Source organism: Pan paniscus, chromosome 6 (assembly GCF_029289425.2).
Source record: "Pan paniscus chromosome 6, NHGRI_mPanPan1-v2.0_pri, whole genome shotgun sequence".
Taxonomy (NCBI): Eukaryota; Metazoa; Chordata; class Mammalia; order Primates; family Hominidae; genus Pan; species Pan paniscus.
Window position 1 is genome coordinate 177162029 of NC_073255.2, and position 24038 is coordinate 177186066.

At 42.1% G+C, this 24038-nt stretch overlaps 1 protein-coding gene and 1 non-coding gene across 15 annotated transcripts in view; both read right to left on the minus strand.

Annotated features, from left to right (window-relative positions):
- Positions 1-24038, minus strand: part of SLC37A3 (solute carrier family 37 member 3) — a 105207-nt gene that overhangs the window by 73305 nt on the left and 7864 nt on the right. For 11 of the 14 annotated variants that reach the window (XR_010112661.1, XR_010112660.1, XR_008626068.2 and 8 more), the window contains exons 2-4: positions 14140-14298; positions 11982-12090; positions 1314-1406 (exon numbers count right to left, since the gene is read on the minus strand). Coding sequence is in view for 11 of the 14 variants with exons in the window: in XM_034965096.3 (XP_034820987.1) it covers positions 1314-1406; positions 11982-12090; positions 14140-14228 (291 nt within the window). In the remaining 3 variants the exon portion in view is untranslated. Of the gene's footprint in view, positions 1-1313; positions 1407-10902; positions 10994-11981; positions 12091-14139; positions 14299-24038 lie in introns of those variants that run through there. The other 3 variants (XM_063606124.1, XM_055115455.1, XM_055115453.1) reach the window with 1 other exon arrangement.
- LOC112440598 (small nucleolar RNA U13) lies at positions 7256-7359 on the minus strand. Its single transcript, XR_003028624.3, has one exon. It is a non-coding gene; the product is annotated as a small nucleolar RNA U13 (small nucleolar RNA).

Below are 24038 nucleotides of genomic sequence, written 5' to 3' on the forward strand. Positions count from 1 at the left end.
CCAAGGACTCCGAGCGCAGTGGCTCACGCCTGTAATCCCAGCACTTTGGGAGGCCGAGGCAAGCGGATCGTCTGAGGCTGGGTGTTCCAGATCAGCCTGACCAACATGGAGAAACTCAGTCTCTACTAAAAAAATACAAAATTAGCCGGGCGTGGTGGTGCATGCCTGCAATCCCAGCTACTCAGGAGGCTGAGGCAGGAGAATTGCTTGAACCTGAGAGGTGGAGGTTGTGGTGAGCCGAGATTGTGCCATTGCACTCCAGCCTGGGCGACAAGTGCAAAACTCTGTCTCAAAAATAAAAAATTAAAAACATAATAATAATAATAAAGGCCAAGGACTCCAAAAACATGTATCTTCAGACTGATCCTACACCTTGAACTCCACACTCAATGACCAAGTGTCTGCTCTTCATCATCTGGGCAGCAGAGGTCAAATGTAATGCATCCAAAAGCGACTCATCAAAGCTTTCTATCTCCCCAGTCTCCCCTCTGCCATGACACTTCCACCCTGGAGGTGTTCTTGACACATTTCTCTTACATTCCACATTCAAGAGGGAAAAAATATTATTGGCTTTACCTCCAAAACACCGCTAAAATCTACTCCCCCCCAACCTCTGTTACTGTTACGCTGGACCCAAGCCACCATCATCCTTCACCTCAAAAGAACTCGGCTCCCAGAGCAAGTGCACCTGTCCAAACCTAAGTCAGGTCCTGCCGCTGCTCTGCACAAAACCTTCCAGCAGCTCCCATCTCACTCAAGGTTAAAGCCAAAGCCTCTCCAAAGGTACCAAAACCCTACAGATCTGAGCCCCACCACATCTCTGGCCTCTCTTCTTGCAGCTCTGATCCAAGCACACCGACTCGCTCACCTGCTCAGGTCTTCACTCAAATGTCCGCTGCCTCCTGAGGTCTCCCGGCTGTGCTACTTAAAATTACAACCTCACCCAGGACCCTTTAGTCCCCCTTCTCTGCTTTATTTTCCTTCGTTGTACTTACCACCTTCAAATATACTCTATAATTTATTTGTAGCATTTGGTTACTGTCTGTCTCCCCTAACTCCAAGAATACAGGTCCATAAAGGCAGGGCATTTTGTGTTGTTCGGGATAAATTCCCATTGACATATGCTAGATGAGCAATAAATATCTGTCGAATGAATGAATAAATGAATGGGAAGAACAAACAATATAAACTTCAGAAATACTGAACTCTGCCTCAGTCAGCAAATTCAAAATCCCTTACAAATTTTGTAAGGCTCAGGGTCATTTATATTTACATTTTTCTTTACCTTTAAGCCCTAGAGTTCCAAAACTTACCACAGCATAGGAGAAGAGGAAAATGGTATCCAGTGTTCCGAGGAAAAGAGTCGCTTTCTCTGCACTGGGGAACAAATGGTTGCTGCTCCAGATCTACAGTAAGACAGCAGGAACAGGTCAGTCCCTGTAGAATCTGCCAGGGCTTTCTGTTTCCCAAAGCCCCTTCACAAACACTTCCAAAGCACCAGTAATGCTCAAGAACAACTTTTACTTCAAATGTATTTAGAAATAACTAGTATAGCCGGGCACAGTGGCTCACGCCTGTAATCCCGACACTTTGGGAGGGCAAGGAGGGCAGATCACCTGATATCGGGAGTTCGAGACCAGCCTGACCAACATGGAGAAACCCTGTCTCTACTAAAAATACAAAATTAGCCAGGCGTGGTGGCACATGCCTGTAATCCCAGCTACTCAGGAGGCTGAGGCACAAGAATTGCTTGAACCCAGGAGGCGGAGGTTGTGGTGAGCAGAGATTGCACCATTGTACTCCAGCCTGGGCAACAAGAGCGAAACTCCATCTCAAAAAAACAAAAAAGAAAAGAAAAGAAAGAAATAACTAGTTTTTTTTTTTTGCTTTTATTATTTTTAATTGACACATAGTAATTGTACATATTGAGGGAGTACAGTGTGATAGTTCAACATATATTCAACATGTCATGATCAAATAAGGGCAATTAATGTATCACCTCAAATGTGTATCATTGGAATGCTCAAATGCTAGTGACGAAGTCTTAAGTGAGAAAGTGGGGCAGTAAGTTTAAAAGCAGACATTTAGAAGAAATAAATTCTGATGATAATCTTTTTGTTTGGCAGAATCCAATATCCAATTAATTCGAAATTATGCCTACCATCTAGGGCCATACCACCCTGAAAGCACGCGATCTCATCTGATGTAGAAAGTTAAGTGGGGTCAGGCCTGGTTAGTACTTGGATGGGAGAAATTATGTCTAACTCCATCTAAGGAAACATTTTACAATACTCTTCAAAAATAATTTCCTCCAGGTCAGTGGTTGCCTAGGGCTGACTAAAAAGGGGTACAAGAGAATCTGGGGGATGATGTTCTATATCTTGGAATAGTTACAACACTATATGTGTTTGTCAAAAATTGTAGAACTGAATACTAAAAAGGTAATTAAAATTCACATCTTAATTTTTAAAATGATAAAAAGTGTCCTTCATTAACCTACTTCAATTAAATCACAATGTCTTGCCAACTTTATTATCCTTCTAGTCTGGTACTCGGAAAACTTATAATCCCAACTCTAGTCCTAAGTATTTGTTGCCCTAGAGAGGCCACTCATCCTAATACTTCTCAGCTTCTTCATAGGCACACATAGAAAACGATCTTTGTATAACACACTGGAGTAAACTGAAGAAGCTGTTCAAGGTCAGAGTTGATTGGCCTGGGAATATCCATCCACCAGTCTAAAATCAGGAGGAGGCCATCCCAAGCCCCACCTAGCAACCCCAGGAGCTTAGGGAAGGGAGATTGCAGCCCAACTACAACCCATTCACGACAAAGCAGCTGAGCAGCTCTCACAGCACCTCAGTGGCCAGTCTGCAGAATCACAAAACGAATTCTATTTTTATTTATTTATTTATTTTTGAGACAGAGTCTCACTCTGTTGCCCAGGCTAGAGGGCAATGGCAAAATCTTGGCTCACTGCAACCCCCACCTCCTGGGTGCAAGTGATTCTCCTGCCTCAGCCTCCCTCAGCTGGGATTACAGGCACGTGCCACCATGCCCAGATAATTTTTGTATTTTTAGTAGAGACGGGGTTTCGCCATGTTGACCAGGATGGTCTCAATCTCCTGACCTCGTGATCCACCTGCCTCCGCCTCCCAAAGTGCTGGGATTACAGGCGTGAGCCACCGTGCCCAACCGAGAGCTACGTTCTTTCTAACTGCAAAATGCCATGTATGATTCTGCAGGATGTTTATATTCTTCAGCTGTGTTTAAATCCAGTTTTTAAAATTCCTTTAGAATAAGAACCAAGTCTTACACATATTTATACAGGGTCTAACAGTGAAAAGAACCCATGGTTATTTTGTCAATATCTTTTGTAATGAATTAAATAATGTCCATTCATTTTCATTTTAAAGAAAGATGAGCAGGATATATGAAACCAGGCCATGAGAGGAACCACTGAAGGAAATGGAAATACAAATTTATGCTGAAAAAAAGAGACACAGGGAATCTGTGAAAAGTTATCCTCAACTTTATCAAGGGCCAGCAGTGGAAAAGAGATCTGAGTTAGTTTACAGAACTTTTTTTTTTTTTTGGAGACGGAGTCTCGCTCTGTTACCCAGGCTGGAGTGCAATGGCACGATCTTGGCTCACTGCAACCTCCGCCTCCTGGGTTCAAGTGATTCTCCTCCCTCAACCTCCTGAGTAGCTGGGATTATAGGCGCCCACCACAACACCCAGCTAATTTTTGTATTTTTAGTAGAGACGGGGTTTCACCATGTTGGTCAGGCTGGTCTCAAACTCCTGACCTCGTGATCCACCTGCCTCGGCCTCCCAAAGTGCTGGGATTACAGGTGTGAGCCACTGCGCCCAGCCTAGTTTACAGAACTTTCAAAAATGTAATGGGCTGCTTCACAGTGTAGTGAATTTCCCCCGCAATAGACATCCCTGAGGGAAACGGGAAGGTAATTTCTCAAAGATACAGAAGGGGTTCTTCAATAGGATGGGAGATGGACCAGATCATAGCCCTCCAACTGTGGTCCACAGAACTAGGGGAGACAGAGAGGCCTCCAGAGCCTTGCTCCAAGGGGGTCTGCAAGGTCAAAATTCTTTGCACCACATTAAAATGTGATGTCCTTTCAACTTTGTTCCCTTCTGCACTGACAGTGCAAGAGCAGTGGAGAGAAACTGCTGCACCTTAGCATAAACCAAGGTAGTAATGCCAAACAGCACTAGTGATCACCATATTGCTCACTGCAGCATGCTCACAATAAAAAACCAAAACAGGATTTTAAAAAGCCAATGTCGGCTGGGAGGGGTGGCTCACACCTGTAATCCCAGCACTTTGGGAGGCCGAGGAGGGCGGATCACTTGAAGTCAAAAGTTCAAGACCAGCCTGGCCAACATGGTGAAATCCCATCTCTGCTAAAATTACAAAAATTAGCCACGTGTGGTGGTGGGTGCCTGTAATACCAGCTACTCAGGAAGCTGAGGCAGTAGAATTGCTTGCACTTGAGAGGAGGAGGTTTCACTGAACCGAGATCGTGCCATTGCACTCCAGCCTGGGTGACAGAGTGAGACTCTATCTCAAAAAAAAAAAAGCCAGTGTCACGTAAGACTGTCCTTCATGAAGCAGTAAAAATTTTTAATTTTATAAACTGTAGGCCTTGAGTACAATAATTTTTCTTTTTCTTTTGAGACAGAGCCTCACCCTGTTGCCCAGGCTGGAGTGCAATGGCGCGATCTCGGCTCACTGCGACCTCCGCCTATCGGGTTCAAGCGATTCTCCTGCCTCAGCCTCCTGAGTAGCTGGGACTACAGGCACATGCCACCACGCCCGGCTAATTTTTGTATTTTTAGTAGACACAGGTTCCACCATGTTGGTCAGGCTGGTCTCGAACTCCTGACCTCGTGATCTGCCCCACCCCCTCCTCGGCCTCCCAAAGTGCTGGCATTACAGTAGTGAGCCACTGCATCTGGCCAATAATTTTTCATATTCTGTGTGAGTAAGTAGAAAGTCTGCAAGAATCACTTCTGATACCAAAGCAGCTGGAACATATTTCGACTTGAAAGAATGACTGAGAAACGAGTTATTCAGATTTGGGTACTTGGCATCTATTTCCTCAAAAATGAATGAAACGAGCCTGTCACTTTAAAGAACCAAAGAACAACACAAATATATCTTAATGCAAGAGTATTCCAAAGTGCACTGATACAGTTTCAGATTCCATCACTGGAACTAACTTTTAAGAAATTATCACTTATCAAAATTTCACTGTAGTACCAAAGACAAATGAACATCCACAATTAACTGAAAAGGCTACAAAAACACTTCTCTCTTTTCTAACTTCAAACCTGTGAAAGGCCAAATTTTCTTCCTATATCTCAAAGAGCTTTTTTTTTTTTTGAGATGGGGTCTCATTATGTCACCCAGGCTGCTCTTGAACTCCTGGGCTCAAGCGATCCAGCATTAGCTTCCTGAGTATTTGGGACTACAGACACACTCCACCATGCCCAGCTAAAGGATCTCTGAATAAACTCCGCAACACACTGAATTCAAAGGAGACATGAAAACCCACTATCTCCTATTAACAGACACGAAGTGATATGCAAAAATGTAAAACAATGCCACTCATTATTTTGTTTTGAAAAAGTCATTTTTCAGAAGATGTTATTTATGTTAATACTTATTGGCTTATTTAATTCATTAAAAAGCAATCCCAAAAACTCCAATGTATTTTTTAAATTCTCAGCTTTAATTTCTAAACTAGTATCTATAGATATAAACCCATATAACCAAAAACATTTTGGGGTCCTATGACCAAAAAGCTAGAAAATCCTTGAACTAAATCATTTCTGAGGTACTTACTAATTATAATATCCTGGCATTTCTGAGATGGGTTGTTACAGAAAGAAATTTTGATTTTAGGCCAGGTGCGGTGGCTCACGCCTACAATCCCAAGCACTTTGGGAGGCCAAGACAGGTCGATCGCTTGAGGTCAGGAATTTGAAACCAGCGTGGCCAACATGGCAAAACCCCATCTCTACCAAAAAATACAAAAACTAGCCGGGCGTGGTGGCATGTGCCTGTAGTGCCACTACTCATGAGACTGAGACGGGAGAATCACTTGAACCCAGGAGGCAGAGGATGCAGTAAGCTGAGATCGCGCCACTGTACTCCAGCCTGGGTGACAGAGCAAGACTCAATCTCAAAAAAAAAAAAAAAAAAAAGAATTTAGATTTTAGAATATTAAAGAGGCCGGGTGCGGTAGCTCATGCTTATAATCCAACACTCTGGGAGGCCCAGGCAGGAGGATCCCTTGAGACCAGGAGCTCGAGACCAGCATAGGCAACATGGTGAGACCCCCCACCACCTCTACAAAAATAAAAATAAATTAGCTGGGCATGGTGGTGCACACCTGTAGTGCCAGAGTACAGTGTCTGAGTACAGGAGGCTGAGATGGGAAGATGGCTTGAGCCCAGGACTTCAAGGCTGCAGTGAGCTATGATCATGCCACTGTACTCCAGCCTGAGCAACAGAGCAAGACCCTGTCTTAAAAAACAAACAAGGCCAGCGCGGTGGCTCACGCCTGTAATCCCAACACTTTGGAAGGCCGAGGTGGGGGTATCATGAGGCCGGGAGTTTGAGACCAGCCTGGCCAATATGGTGAAACCCCGTCTCTACTAAAAATACAAAAATTAGCCAGGTGTGGTGGCACGCACCTATGGTCCCAGCTACTTGGGAGGCTGAGGCAGAAGAATCGCTTCAACCCAGGAGGCAGAAGTTGCAATGGGCCGAGATTGTGCCACTGCACTCCAGCCTGGGTGACAGAGCAAGATTCCGCCTCAAAAACAAAACAAAACAAAACAAAAAAACAGGTCGGGTGCAGTGGCTCCTGCTTGTAATCCTAGCACCTTGGAAGGCGGGGGCGGGTGGATTGCCTGAGCTCAGGAGTTCAAGTTCGAGACCAGCCTGGGCAACACAGTGAAACCTCATCTCTACTAAAATACAAAAAATTAGCCAGGCATGGTGATGTGCACCTGTAATCCCAGCTACTCCGTAGGCTGAGACAGGAGAATCGCTTGAACCTGGGAGGCGGAGGTTGCAGTGAGCCGAGATAGCGCCATTGCACTCCAGCCTGAGCGACAGAGCAAGACTCTATCTCAAAAAAAAAAAAAAAATTAAATCTAAAAGAATATTAAAGAGAAAAATCACAATCAGCAATTTTAAAGAAACATCTTTATTTTTAATCCATGTCAAGTGAGTAATGTGCCCATGTTGTAACAAGGTTCAAGGGTGGCACATCTCACACACGTGTGTGAATACTCAATAATCCAGCTTACGAACTACGAAAGAATCAAAGAAATGTATCTTTAACAAAAAATAAAATCCCCAAATCATTAACAAATAATAAAGTGTGATTCCAAAGCACCGGAACTAATTTCTAAGTGGCCTCTGGCACCAATCTGGTTACTTTAATGCCACTTCACACATACTGTGAAGACGCATTCTATCAAAGACGAGAAAGCAGTGCAGGCTCACAGAGCTGACATCAAACAGTATTTTCAGCAATGCCAATTTGGGGCCCTAAATGTCTTCAATTAGAGTGACATTCCCACATTTTCCCTGCAACCACAGTGTTCCATCCTTGTGTGCCCACCAGACTCATCAGGACCCTTGATTAAGCCCTGCTGGGTACATGCACCAGTGTGAGCTAGAGACAAGGAACTTAAGCAGCTGCTCAGTTGTAGGTTTTCTTTACTCCTCCAAGAAGTTACCAAAAACTCCCTGAAGGTGTGGCTTTCACAAGAATTAACAGATTTTAAACAGCTTTTTTCTGCTTCACTGCCAGAATTCAGTTGAAATACACTTTTTGACTGTTGACTTAAATGGAAAACAAAACGAAACCAAAAACTAAAAGAACAAAGTAGGACTAACAAACAGATTCAGGAAACAGGGTAACAGAAAAAAAGAAGAAAATTAACAATAACATAGCTCAGATCAGTATGACTATACTACTCGGTTAGAAATGTTCCAAGTATTCATAGTGAACCATCCCATGTTTAATGAAAGTCACCAACACAACTAAGTCAACATGCTAAATGGGATTCAACCTGGTCTGAGCGTACGTTTGATGTGAACTTATCAGCCTGAATGTACTGCAGGGTTTTCTTGTATTGTGCTGGGGGGACTATATAAGCTACTACACTTGCTCGATGTTGAGGTACTTCCTGTGCACACACTAAAGTTCCCTGTGTGAGTTTCCCAGGTGAGAATGTTTATAACAGAATAAGGGCTACGCAGGGGGGCAGGGGAGGCTCACAAACATGGAAGGGCTTCCTCAAAGTGGTGAGCAGAGGATGGATGACAGGCCAACTTATGCATGAAGTTCTTTGCATAAGGCGAGCAGAACACGTTTATGTGGGAATCTGCCAAGTAGCTGTGCATAAGGTTGAGATGGAATGTCCAAAGACACTTTTTGAGACAGGGTCTTGCTCTGTCACCCAGGCTGGAGTGCAGTGGCACAAACATGGCTCACTGCAGCCTTGACCTCCAGAGACCAAATGATCCTCCCACCTCAGCCTCCTAAGTAGCTGGGAGTACAGGTATGTGCCACCACACCCAGCTAATTTTTTTTTTTTTTTTTTTTTTTTGAGACAGAGTCTCACTCTGTCACCCAAGCTGGAGTACAATGGCACGATCTCGGCTCACTGCAAACTCCACCTCCTAGGTTCAAGCCATTCTCCTGCCTCAGCCTCCCAAGAAGCTGGGACTACAGGCATGCATCACCATACCCAGCTAATTTTTGTATTTTTAGTAGAGATGGAATGTCGCCATGTTGGCCAGGCTGGTCTTGAACTCCTGACCTCAAGTGATATGCCCACCTCGGCCTCCCAAAGTGTTTTTTTTTTTTGGTTTTGTTTTGTTTTTGTTTTCATTTTTGTAGAGACGGTGGTCTCTCTATGTTGCCCAGACTAGTCTCAAACTCCTGGGCTCAAGCAATCCTCCTGCCTAGGCCTCCCAAACTGGTGGGATTACAGGCCTGAGCCATCGCACCTGGCCCAAGACACTTTAAATTCTCCTTCCTTCTCCTGGAGATAATTTTAGATTCTCTAGCACTATTCTCATGTAAGAACTGTACAAATTTTTATTATAGTTTTTAGCTGAGTTATTCTCAAATGTAAGATCTAATGATTATTATCTATAGACATAGACTTTATGTTATTATGTTTACTCACTATTTCCAATGTTTGTCGATGTCAGTGAACCCATTATAAGTTCTAAAGGTAACTGTGTCTGCTGAACTCTTTTTGTAAAACACCCAGAGCTACGCATAAAAATGAAAGCTATAAAAAGTACTTTTTAGGATGCTATTTAGAGCACTTAAGAAATGTTTTTGTTTAATTTTTTAACTTTTAAAAATATATAAGCAAAATAGTTTTTTAGCTGGCCATGGTGGCATACACCTGTAGTCCCAGCTACTCAGGAGGCTAAGGCAGGAGGATCATTTGAGCCCAAGAGTTCAAGTACGGCCTGGGCAACATAGCAAGAGCCCCATCTCTTAAAAAATCATTTAAAAAAATTTTTTTTATTTAAAATTAATGAGAGAGGCCTCTGGGAAGCTTGGCCTGGCCTCACACCAGGCCGGCCTCTTCCCTTTGCTGAGTTTACCTTGTATCCTCTCACTGGAATAAATGACAGCCACACGTACTCTATGTTGAGTCCTCCTAGTTAATCACCAAACTAGGGGTGGTCTTGGGAACCCCCAACCCAGTTACCTTAAAAATAAAGGCAGCCTTAGGCAGTACAACCAGAAATCTAGTGCCTAAATGAAATCCTATTTTTCTGTATATTGTTCAGGCTGTACCTGAAATCCCACAATTAGTGCTCAGTGTCACTAAACTACAGCTGAAGGAGCCAGGAATGTTTTGCCTAAACAGAAACTTAGGGAGACAGGGAGGAATTTTCTTCAAAAGTTGAATAAAAATGTAAGCGTCCACCTCACACAACAGTGAGTTTCTTCTGCCTGGAACTACTGAAGCAGAAGCTGGATGATTATCTTCCAAGAATGACAAAGAAAGATTCCAATCTGGGAGGTTAGGGTACGTGATCTCTCTAAGACCACTTCCATCTTTAAGATTTATGATTCTGGGCCGGGAGCGGGGGCTCACACCTGTAATCCCAGCACTTTGGGAAGCCGAGGCGGGAGGATCACGAGGTCAAGAGATCAAGACCATCCTGGCCAACATGGTGAAACCCTGTCTCTACCTAAAAACACAAAAATTAGCTGGGCGTGGTAGCATGCGCCTGTAGTCCCAGCTACCCAGGAGGCTGAGGCAGGAGAATCACTTGAACCCGGGAGGCGGATGTTCCAGTGAGCCGAGATCATGCCACCGCACTCCATCCTGGCGATACATCTCAAAAAAAAAAAAAAAAAAAGATTTATGATTCTGGCCGGGCGCGGTGGCTCACGCCTGTAATACCAACACTATGGGGAGGCCGAAGCAGGCAAATCACTTGAGGTCAGGAATTAGACTAGCTTGGCCAACATGGCGAAACCCCTTCTCTACTAAAAATACAAACATTAGCCAGGCTTGGTGGTGCATGCCTGTAATCCCAGCTACTCAGGAGGCTGAGGCAGGAGAATCGCTTGATCCCAGGAGGTGGAGGTTGCAGTGAGCCGAGATCACGCCTGACTTCAAGGCACGTAAGCAAGATACAAACAAATGAAACAGGCTGGGCACAGTGGCTCCTATCTGTAATCCTAAAACTTTGGGAAGCCAAGGAAGGAAGATTGCTTGAGCCCAGTTCAAGACCAGCCTGGGAAACACGGCAAGACCCTGTCTCTACAAAAAAATTTAAATTAAAAAAAGAAACAGGCCAGGCATGGTGGCTCATACCTGTAATCCCCACACTTGGGGAGGCCGAGGCGGGCAGATCATGAGGTCAGGAGATCGAGACCATCCTGGCTAACATGGTGAAACCCCGACTCTAATAAAAATACAAAAAAAATTAGCCAGGCGTGGTGGCGGGCGCCTGTGGTCCCAGCTACTCGGGAGGCTGAGGCAGGAAAATGGTGTGAACCTAGGAGGCGGAGCTTGCAGTGAGCTGAGATCGCACCACTGCACTCCAGCCTGGGCGACACAGCGAGACTCTGTCTCAAGAAGAAAAAAAAAAGAAACCATTAGAAAATATTGAAATACCAAGACATTACAATATGCAAGACAGTGTACAAGAATTTAGTGAAGGGAAAAATCAGAAGTTGGGAAAAAACTTGATTGAAAATGTGGCATTTTACCCAGGCGTGATGGCTCACATTATAATCCCAACACTTTGGGAGGCCAAGGCGGGTGGATTGCTTGAGCTCAGGAGTTCAAGACCAGCCTGGGCAACGTGGTGAAACCCCATCTCTACAAAAAAAAAAAAAGATTAGCTGGGCAAGGTGGTGCGCGACTGTAGTCCCAGCTACTCAGGGGGCTGAGGTGGGAGGATCACTTGAGCCTGGAAGGTGGAGGTTGCAGAGATGTTTTCTGAGAGATCGTTCCACTCCAGCCTGGGCAACAGAAAGATACTCTGTTTAAAAAAAAAAAAAAAAAAAAAAAAAGTGATATTTTATCTTGACACAAAGAGAAAGGCAAACTTTAAATAGGTAGAAAAGGGCAAAAGAGCACATAAAAGATAACGTGCAAAATCTCAAAGACAGAAACGAGCACAGCACTAACGAAAGCCAGTGAAAAAACAGCCTTGTCAAAAGGTGTGGTTTCTCAACAGTTAGAAACAAGCCGGCTGGAGAGGTGAAATGGGACTGAGTCAGAGCAGGCTTTGAAATTAGTAGAATAGCTTGGCTCTTATGTGATAGGAAACAGTGAGCCATTTCAGAGTCCTAGGCAAGTAAAAGATGCAAAAAAGAGCTTAAGAACAATCTAGGGGTGGGCACGGTCTCCTACTTCGATCCATCCCAGCACTCGGTTCTGCTTACCTCCACAGGCAGCTCAACTGACGTGTTAAAAGCACTTGGGGTCCACTGCTCAGAGATACTGACTTTGACATTGCTAAATGTTTTTCGTGAAGCATGGAGCAACGAATAACTACAAAATAGAGAGAATACAGATGAATGAATAGCAAAGAGAAACAGCATTCAATAAAATCACAGGTATAGGCCCATTTCTTTTATTCAATTGTATTTTATTTTATTTGGTGGGCAGCCACCTGAACCAAAATAGATTCAGAGAGGCTCTCTCAATTTTATTTCTTTTTATTTTTTGAGACAGGATCTCACTCTGTCACTCAAGCTAGAGTGCAGTTATGATCATAGCTCACTAGGCTTGACCTCCTGGGCTCGAGCCAGCCTCCCACCCCAGCCTGAGTAGCTGGGATTACAGGGGCACTCTACCACGCCCAATGCACCTGTAATCTTAGCTACTTAGGCTACTCAGGCTACAAAAATTTCTGTATTTTTTGCAGAGACAGAGTCTTGCTATGTTGCCCAGGATGGTCTCAAACTCCTGGGCTCAAGTGATCCTCCCACCACTTGGCCTCCCAAATTGCCAGGATTATAAGCATGACACTGAACAATTTTAGAATTCTTCCTCTTCTTCTTTTTTTTTTTTTTGAGACAGAGTCTCGCTCTGTTGCCCAGGCTGGAGTGCAGTGCTGTGATCTCAGCTCACTGCAAACTCAGCTTCCCGGATTCAAGCCAGTTCTCCTGCCTCAGCCTCCCGAGTAGCTGGGATTACAGGCACGTGCCACCATGCCCAGCTGATTTTTGTATTTTTAGGAGAGACGGGGTTTCACCATGTTGGCCAGGTCAGTCTCGAACTCCTGACCTCAGGTGATCCACCCGCCTCGGCCTCCCAAAGTGCTGGGATTACAGGCGTGAGCCACCATGCCTGGCCAAGAATTCTTCTCTTTAAAAAAAAAAAAAGGATGAGCCAAGCATGGTAGCTCAAGCCTATAGTCCCAGCACTTTGGGAGGCTGAGGTGGGAGGATTGCTTGAGCCCAGGAGTTCAAGACCAGCCTAGGCAACATAAGAAGACTTCATCTCTACAAATAATAATAATAAAAAATAATAATAAGCCAGGCATGGTGGCTCATGCTTGTGGTCCCAGCTACTCAAGAGGCTGAGGCGGGTAGATCATTTGATCCCGGGAGTTCGAGGCTGCAGTGAACCGTGATCACACCACTGCACTCCAGCCTGGGCGACAGGGTGAGATCCCATCTCAAATAAATAAATAAATAATCATTATTTCTGGTGCCTTTCATAAAGATTAATAAACAAAATCTACTCAGCAGAAATGTCAAAAAAAGCTGAGTAACAAGGTCACTTACAGCATGCCTCTAACACCCAATGGCCTGATGTATGCTATGTTACTAAGAGAACCACTTAAGATCACCTTTGTTCTCCAGCTCCTGCTTTTAACAAATAGAGGACTTCTCTCTCCAAACAGGGTGATGAAAAGAAACGCCTGTAATCCCAGCACTTTGGGAGGCCGAGGTGGGCAGATTACGAAGTCAGGAGATTGAGACTATCCTGGCTAACACAGTGAAACCATCTCTATTTAGTAGCCGGGCATGGTGACACGCACCTGTAATCCCAGCTACTCGGGAGGCTGAGGCAGGAGAATAGCTTGAACCCAGGAGGCGGAGGTTGCAGTGAGCTGAGGTCATGCCACTGCACTCTAGCCTGGGCGACAAAGTGATACTCCGTCTCAAAAAAAAAAAAAAAAAAAGTGAGATATGTTTAAAAAAAAAAAAAAAGTACAAAATAAAAAAAAAAATAGATCAGGGCTTCTCCGCCTCCACACTGTTGACATTTGCAGATGAAACGTTCTTTGTTGTGGAGAGCTGTCCTGTGCATGGGAGGACGTTTAGTAGCATCCCTGGTCTCCACCACTAACTACAAGTAGCATTCCTCTCCCCTCATGACCACCAAAACTATCTTAGACACCGCCGAATGTCCTCTGGAGGGCAAAACAGCCCTCCAGAACTACGATATTACAGCTATCAAGACTACAACAGAAGGAATAACTAACATTATAAGCGTATGCCCATCAGTGCATTTGACACTTGCCATGCAGTATCTCCCTCAAAAGAAAAAAGAAAAAAAGCAGGAGAGCAGCTTTGGCGACATGCTTACCTGAAGAAAGTGAGCAGGAACACCACAACATGATGATGGCTGAACTGGGACAGCAGAGACCCTCTCTGAAAAACATTTGGCCAGGCCATGTTCTTCCTGACCTTCCTTCTCACCTTTGACCTTAAAGTTTGGATGAGTGATTTACATCATTTCTTCCTTCTGGAAAGACAAAACATATTATGGACATTATTAAACATAGGCAGATTATCCAAAAACTGTATTATTTAGATTTATAGTCACCATATAATCAGGCCTTGTGGGAAAAAAATCTCATGGCCTAGTTGACACCAGAAAACTGGATTAGTAATTATGTTAAAGCTATTAGGTAGTTCTTAAAAAAAAAAAATCCTGGACAAGAGATTATATCTTAATAGAAAGAGCTCATACAAACTGATAAGAAAATCACTCATTCTTATAGAAAAAATGAGCAAAGGAAATAGACAACTCAGAAGAAATGAAATGGCTATTAAACTTGAGAAATAAAAGTTCAATCCCACTAGTAATATTAGAAATGTAATTAAGGCAAGAAAGCATTTGGATAGTTAAAAAAGATTGTGCTCAATGCAGCTCAGGGTATAATGGTTCCTGAACTCCCATATGCTACTGAAAGAAGTAAAAATTAGTATAATATCATAGGAGGACAATCTAGCCATGTTCATCAAGAGTGTTTGACACAAAAATTCAATTTCTGAGCTGCTCTCTCTATGCAGTAGCTGCCCTTTTATTCCTTTACTTTTGAATAAGCTTGCTTTCACTTAAAAAAAAAAAAGAATTTCCAGGGATCTATTCCTTAAAAAATACAGATGTGTTTAGGCCTATAAACAAAAGTATTTTTCACAAAGTGTTGGAGGAGATTTTTAATATTGAAAGAAAGAAGGAGCTGGGCACAATGGCTCACACCTGTAGTACCCCAGCTATTGGAGAGGCTGAGACAGGAAGATCCCTTGAGTCCAGGAGTTCAAGGTTACAGTGAGCTATGATCACGCCACTGCAGTCAACCCTGGGCAACAAAGTGAGACCCCTGACTCTAAGCAAAACAAAACAAAATGATTAAATACAATGTTCTAAATGATCTTCTATTGCCTTGAGGTGAGGTCCCACTGCAAGACTCTGGGCAAGCTGCCTAACCCCTGTCTGCCCCCCAGTATCTCCCCAAAATGAAAAAATTTGTGTCAAAGAAACAGAGAAAGAGGTCAGGCCACCCCTTGCCATCTCCTTCCACTACTTCCAGTGGCTTTTTTTTTAATTTTTGAGACAGGGTCTCACTCTGTCACCCAGGCTGGCATACAGTGGCACGATCTCGACTCACTGCAACCTCAAGCGATTCTCCAGCTTCAGCCTCCCAAGTAGCTGGGACTATAAGCATGAGCCGCCATGCCTGGCTAATGTTTATATTTTTTGTAGAAACATGGTTTCATCATGTTGCCCAGGCTGGTCTCGAACTCCTGAGCTCAAAGTGATCTGCCCACCTTGACCTCCAAAAGTGCTGGGATTACAGGCATAAGCCACTGTGCCGGGCCCCAATGCCTTTTCATTTGACTGTACTCTCTAAAAGCTGCACCCATGCTCTGATATCCAAGAACAATTACGCATAAAGTAAGCAGCTAAACTTAATGTCTCCAGTTATGAGTCTGCAGAACCAATCCAAATATACAACAATAGGGGAATAATTAAATAAATTATGGTATGTCTGAATGGCTGAATCATTTATAATCATTTGTCATGAAGACTTTTTAATGACATGAGAAAATGTCAAGTGAAAAAAAGTGGAAGCCGGTTATAAATCTAATTAACTGTGTTTACATAATACTTACAAATAAATAGGGAATATAGTAGTTCTCTCCGGGTAGTGAAATGATGGATAATTTTAATTTTCTTCTATATACTTTCTTAAAAAGCCTATAATAAACATCTATATAATTTTTATAATGGAAGGGAAACACCCACAGCATTAGAAAAGTACTATATTTTAGGCTAGGCATGTTGGCTCATGCCTGTAATCCCCACACTTTGGTAGGCCAAGGTGGGAGGAACACTTAAGTCCAAGAGTTTGAGAACAGCCTGGGCAACATAGTGAGACCCCATCTCTACAAAAACTAAAAAAAAAAAACAATAGCCAAGCGTGGTGGCTCATGTCTATGGTCCCAGCTACTCAGGAGGCTAAGGCAGGAGGATTGCTTGAGCCCAGGGGTTCAAGGAGGCAGGGAGCTACGATCGCACCATTGCACTCCAGCCTGTACCACAGGGTAAGACCTTGCCTGCCCCCCGCCGCACCAAAAAAAGTAATGTAATTTATCCTCATATTCAAGGGAAAAAATCCACAAAATGGCTTGTATGATAAATCTACAACAGTAGTCAAGGTAGGGAACACATTCAAGAGCTCCAATACTCAAGAAAGAATCACAGGGCTTGGCTCTCAGATCTATGTTCACTGGAACTGTTACACTACTTATTTTCACTAGCCACAGCTCAACAGATGCACCCAAACCTTAAAGACTAAGAGACCCAGCAGAAAGGCCATTCTTGCAACTTGTAGATAAAAGAAACAAAGTTGAGGTGGTTACAATTATGTACACATGACAGTTATTTTCCTTACTAGCTGTTAGCCCCTGGGACAAGCCATGCTCTACAAATCATAAGTGGTCATCCATAAAATGGCTTATTTCATTTGAGAGTTGTAAGGCTAAAAGTAACAATGTATGTGACATATTCAGATAATTATATTAGCCACTGATCTGCCAAGGATTAATTCCAAATCAGTAGAATTTAGCTAATTTCATTTTAAAGTCATTCTTCTTGGAAAATGTTAATAAAATTACATGCAGAGTAGGACTATAAAATTCCACTCACAAAATGTAAATAAACTTCCTGTCTGTAATTCCAGGAAGTTACAAAAACAAGAACTACTAGTGTTATGACTAAATTTACTTCCATCCTGAAAATTAAACATGAAACCCAAGTGGAAAAACTCAAAACTTTAATCATTCTCTATGAATCGTAGCTCTTTGAACTGGACACCTTCCCACCTCAAAATACTGTAGTATGTACTCCAGGAAAGGGCATGGGATATGAAATTCAATGATGTATCATGTAAAATCATAATTCCAAAAATAAATGCTCCAACAGATTGAAATTACAGTACATTGGCAATAGAGCTGCATAACCTAGGGCTGTACAGTTATATTAATAGCTTTAAAAAACTACCAAGACATTTGAGGCCATTTGGATTTAGTTTCTAAATAGACCATCTTTTCCTAAGCTATAATGATTGGGGAGAAAAGGCTTAATAAGCACATTGGAAAAGTAGGCTTTATTTTCTTCTTTTATTTATTTATTTATTTCTGAGACAGAGTCTGGCTCTGTTGCCCAGGCTGGAATGCAGTGGCACGATCTCGGCCCACTGCAACCTCCAACTCCCAGGTTCAAGAGATTCTCCTGCCTCAGCCTCTCGAGTAGCTGGGATTGCAGGCGCCCGCCATCATGCCCGGCTAATTTTTGTATTTTTAGTAGAGACGGGGTTTCACCATGTTGGCCAGGCTGGTCTCGAACTCCTAACCTCAGATGATCCACCCGCCTTGGCCTCCCAAAGTGCTGGCATCACAGGTGTGAGCCACCATGCCTGGCCTTATTTATTTATTTATTTATTGAGACAAGGTTTCACTTTGTCACCCAGACTGGAGTGCAGTGGCACAACCTCAGCTCACTGCAGCCTTGACCTCTCAGGCTCAAGCAATTCTTTGGGAATACAGGCGCACACGCCACCACATCCAGCTTATTTTTTGTATTTATGTTAAGTCAGGGTTTTGCCATGTTGTCCAGGCTGGTCTTGAATTCCTGGCCTCGGGCAATCCTTCCGCCTCAGCCTTCCAAAGTGCTGAGACTACAAGCGTGAGCCACCTCACCCAGGAAAATAGTTTTAAACATTCACCTGCTGTGTGCATAATGACATTTAAGACGAATACTACGACATTTGGTCCTATGCAATTACAATAATAATAATAATAATAATAATAATAATAATACCTTGCACATGTATCCTATCTATCACAGAAGTGATTTCCAATCATCCATGAGCTCAGGGACCCTGGGGTGTACAGGAGTTTTTGTCAAGTCTGAGTCCATCGAGCACATCCTACTTTTTGAAGAATACTCTCTTTACCACTCTAAATACACACTGAACAAATGTGTAACATTTTTCAAGTATGTGTAAATGCTGTTATAATTAATAAAACCAAATTTCAAAACCAAATTTCATTTCAGTGTTTCTGAATTCACTGTAGCTTGTCATTTAGTATTTTCTCAATTGGTGAATTTTTATTTTTTAAAGCCTACAGCACCCGGTATTCCCAGGCAGTGTCCCACCCAAGCACTAACCAGGCCCCACCATACCTAGCTTCCAAAGTCAGACAAGGCAGGCCATGTTCAGGGTGGTATGCAGGTATGGTTGTAGACTCTATTAATGAATACTGAATACACAATTATCAACCGATATTTGTCAGCAACAAGAATTTTAACATTATAGTATTTTTAATTGACAAATACAATTATATATATTTATCATGTACAACACATTTTAAAATATGTGCACATTGTGGAATCAAGCTAGTTAATAAATCCATTACCTCACTACTTATTTTTTATGGTGAGAAAACTTAAAATCTACCCTTTTAGCAATTTTCAAAATCGAGTACATTGTCATTAACTATGGTCACCGGTAGGGCACAGTGGCTCACAGTGGCTCACAGGCCCGTAATATCAGCAATTTGGGAGGCCGAGGCAGGTGGATTGCTGGAGTTCAGGAGTCTCAGACCAGCCTGGGCAACACAGCAAAACCCCATCTCTACAAAAAATACAAAAATATTAGCCAGGTCGGGTGCGGTGACTCACACCTGTAATCCCAGCCCTTTGGGAGGCCAAGGCAGGTGGATCACTTGAGGTCAGGAGTTCGAGACCAGCCTGGCCAATGTGGCGAAACCCCATCTCTACTAAAAATACAAAAAATTAGCCGGGCGTGGTGATGCACGCCTGTAATCCCAGCTACTCGGGAGGTTGAGGCACGAAAATCACTTGAACCTAGAAGGTGGAGGCTGCAGTGAGCTGAAATCACGCCACTGCACTCCAGCCTGGGCAAAAGACTGAGACTCCATCTAAATAAATATATATATTATATAAATATAAATATATTATATATTATATAAATATAAATATATTATATATTATATAAATATAAATATATTATATATTATATAAATATAAATATATTATATATTATATAAATATAAATATATTATATATTATATAAATATAAATATATTATATATTATATAAATATAAATATATTATATATTATATAAATATAAATATATTATATATTATATAAATATAAATATATTATATATTATATAAATATAAATATATTATATATTATATAAATATAAATATATTATATATTATATAAATATAAATATATTATATATTATATAAATATAAATATATTATATATTATATAAATATAAATATATTATATATTATATAAATATAAATATATTATATATTATATAAATATAAATATATTATATATTATATAAATATATTATATATTATATAATATAAATATATTATATATTATATAAATATAAATATATTATATAATATATAAATATAAATATATTATATAATATAAAATATAAATATATTATATATTATATAAATATAAATATATTATATATTATATAAATATAAATATATTATATATTATATAAATATAAATATATTATATATATTATATAAATATAAATATATTATATATATTATATAAATATAAATATATTATATATATTATATAAATATAAATATATTATATAAATATAAATATATTATATATATTATATAAATATAAATATATTATATATATTATATAAATATAAATATATTATATATATTATATAAATATAAATATATTATATATATTATATAAATATAAATATATTATATATATTATATAAATATAAATATATTATATATTATATAAATATAAATATATTATATATTATATAAATATAAATATATTATATGTAAATATAAATATATTATATAAAATATAAATATACTATATATTATATAAATATACTATATATTATATAAATATAAATATATTATATATTATATATAAATATATATATATTAGTCGGGTGTGATGGCACAAGCCTATAGTCCCAGCCACTCCAGAGACTGAGATGGGAGGATCACCTGGGAGTTAGAGGCTCAGTGAGCCGTGATTGTGCCACTGCACTCCAGCCTGGGTGACAAAGTGAGGGCCTGTCTCAAAAAAGCAAAACCTATAGTCACCATATTGTACAATAGATCTCTTCAACTTATTCCTCCTAACTGAAATTTTGTATCCTTTGGCCAACATCTCCCCAAACCCCCATTAGAATTATTTTAAAAGACAAAAAAAAATCCTTGTTAAAAATAAGATTCTGGACAGACATGGTGGCTCATGCCTGAAATTCCAGTAATTTGGGAGGTCGAGGTGGGAGGACTACTTGAGCCCAGGAGTTTGAGACCAGCCTGGGAAACATGGCAAAACCCCGTTTCCAGAAAAAATACAAAAAGTAGCCAGGTGTGGTGGTGCGTGCCTGTAGTCCCAGCTATTCAGGAGGCTGAGATGGGAGAATCACTTGAGCCTGGGAGGTAGCGGTTTCAGTGAGCCGAGATTGTGCCACTGCATTCCAGCCTGCACGACAGAGTGAGACCCTGTACCAAAAAAAAGAGAAAGGATTCCTTTGCTTCCATTCTCTCCAGAAAAAAAAAAAATACTGGCAAGATTCTTGCCATCAAATAAAATCCAGAAAACCATTGGCCAGGCATGGTGGCTCACGTCTGGAATCCCAGCACTTTGGGAGGCTGAGACAGGAGGATCACGAAGTCAGGGGTTCGAGACCAGCCTGGCCAACATGGCGAAACCCCGTCTCTACCAAAAATACAAAAATTAGTTGGGCGTGGTAGCGGGCGCTTGTAATCCCAGCTACTCAGGAGGCTGAGGCAGGAGAATCGCTTGAACCTGAGAGGCAGAGGTTGCAGTGCCAAGATCATGCCACTGCACTCCAGCCTGGGCAACAAGAGCAAGACTCCATCTTAAAAAAAAAAAAAATCCAGAACCATTAAGCCATCTTCTACTTTCCAAAGCAAGTTCACAATCACTAACTTGTGATTTTTATAGTGAACTTTTTCTTAGTCCTAGAAGACTACCCATTAAAAATGGTAATTTCCAGAATGGAACACAATAGTGAAACCGCCTTTGCAAAACTATAACTGAGGAAATTATGACAGTGAAAGAAATCAGAACTAACTGGCTCTATCTTGCTTTTAACCCTTAAGGAAGGTCCTTGTTCATTCCTGGGCATAGGCTGAACTAACTTTAGGAAGGAATTCAGTTCATGGTTTGACACTGAAACAAAACTGATAACAGACCCCCTTCTTGCCTGGGGTCCAGTCTGCCTTTGCAGGACTAACGAATTAGCTACAAGATTAGAAATTACAATTTAGGGGTCATGCAACCTCTGGGGTCTGAACCTCCCCAAATTGCTCCTGGGGATAACATCACTATTGTAAAACCTAAGATCAGTGCTTGAGATATTTTGCAGACCCTGTACTCGATAGATCAGCTGACACCACCCAGACTGGTAATCTGGCTCAACCAGCTCTGCCATCCCACCAGGGAACAGAAGACAGCAAGAAAAACTCACTTCAGCCCCCAGTGACTCCTTCTCCAACCTGACCAATCAGCACTCCCTACTTCCCAAGCCCCTACCCGCCAAATTATCTTTAAAAACTCTGATCCCCGAATGCTCGGGGAGACTGATTTGAGTAATAATAAAACTCCCATCTCCTGCAAAGCCGGCTCTGTGAGAACCACTGTTTTGCCATCGCAGTTCCCCTGTCTTGATAAATTGGCTCTGTCTAGGCAGCAGGCAAGGTGAACCCACTGGGCGGTTACAATAGTGCTCAATCACTGCTAAGTAAAAGATGACTTCGCACTGCAGCAACACGTCCAGATGGAAGGCAACACTGCCTTCTACAACGCTGCTTTGGGATATAAAATTTCCCCCAATTATTATTTCTAATTTCACTTTCTATAGTGGTATTTAGAGCCCTTTCCAACCCAAATTCAAAGCTGTTCTTCAGAGGCCAAGGCAAGAGGATCATTTGAGGCCAGTAGTTCAATATCAGCCTGGGCAACAGACCCCGTCTCTACAACAAATTTAACATTTCGCCAGATGGGGTGGCATGCACTGTAGTCCTAGCTACTAGGGAGGCTGAGGCAGGAGGATCACTTGAGGCCAGGCCTTCAAGGCTATAGTGAGCTATGATGATGCCACCACACTCCTGCCTAGGTGACAGAGGAAGATCCTGCCTCAAAAAACAAAACAAAACAAAAAAACCCACCTGTCTCGTATTAGGAACTCTCTGAAGAAAGTCTACTGCAGAGTGGGCAGGGGAGTGGTCAGCAGTAAAAGAGATGACATACATGAAGCTACCACATACCCACTCTGCCCCATTCATCTCATCTGCCCAGTCTTCCCACACACCCCACCCCCAGCCCTTTTGACCATGCTCTCTGGAAACAGAGATACACGGTTAGCAAGCCCCGTATCTTTCCTCTCTAGAAACCTAGTTACATGGTTAGCAGGCACTATATCCTCACAAGACTCCGGGTGCTCCCTATACCTTCACTTCCCCTAAGGCCTTTCAAGAGGTGCAATCTTCCCTCCCCCAACCTACATGCCTCAAGGACACAAGCGTTCCATGTTCTCTTTGTTCCCCAAGGCCGTTTCTGGGCCGCTCTCTTCTTGCCAAGACCCCAGCTTCTTTGAAACTCACACCTTGGGGCTCTATAGCCTGCTGTTCCCCATAGATGTCAGGGACTGATCTCCCTCGCACTCCAGTCCCATGGTCACCCAACCTCCATCCCCACCGCCAGGTGGATAAGCTCCCTCCTGGGCCTTTTCAGTTCCGGTTCTCTTCACCACCACCCTTCTCCTCCATCCCCCAATAAAAACCCACACAAGGCTGAAGCCTGGTAGCTGGATTTCAAATCTTCTACTTCCTTTCCTTGCAGATCACTTACCTGAATATACCACACCTCAACAGTCATTTGACCTCAACAAGGCTCCCAATTCAGTAGCCTTGTTTTTCCCTCATCCATCCCCCTCCTGTCCTCATTTCCTGCCTTACCAACTTAGAATCTACAGTGCCCTTCCTTGTCTCTGTCCTCCTCCTTCCCTGCACCAAAGCAGCTGAGTTTTGCCACAGAAAAATCACTCAAGCAGGCTGATTTCACTTTTTAGATTCAAAACCACAAACCTCAAAGGGCATGCAACACTGCCCAGCAAGCCTACCACACTTCCCAGTAATTTTGCTTTCTCAACCTGTGACAGCGATTTCACACTTCTCTTTTTAAACTTCCAACATCTTTCTCTCCTCCTTCCTCTGGTATCATACCTTTATGTCAACAATTCCCAGATTCATGGCTCTAACTTAGACCCTCCAGGATCCAAATGACCAATTAATATCCCTCCAAAATCTAAAACAGAACTCTTAGGCCAGGCACAGTGGCTCATGCCTGTAATCCCAGCACTTTGGGAGGCCAAGGCAGGAAGATCACTTGAGATCAGGAGCTCGAGGCCAGCCTGGCCAACATAGTGAAACTCTGTCTCTACTAAAAATACAAAAATTAGCCGGTTGTGGCGGCATGTGCCTTGTAATCCCAGCTACTTGGGAGGCTGAGGCAGGAGAATCACTTGAAACCGGGAGGCAGAGGTTGCAGTGAGCCGAGATCAGGCCACTGCACTCTGGTCTGGGCGACAGAGTGAGACTCCATTTCAAAAAAATAAACA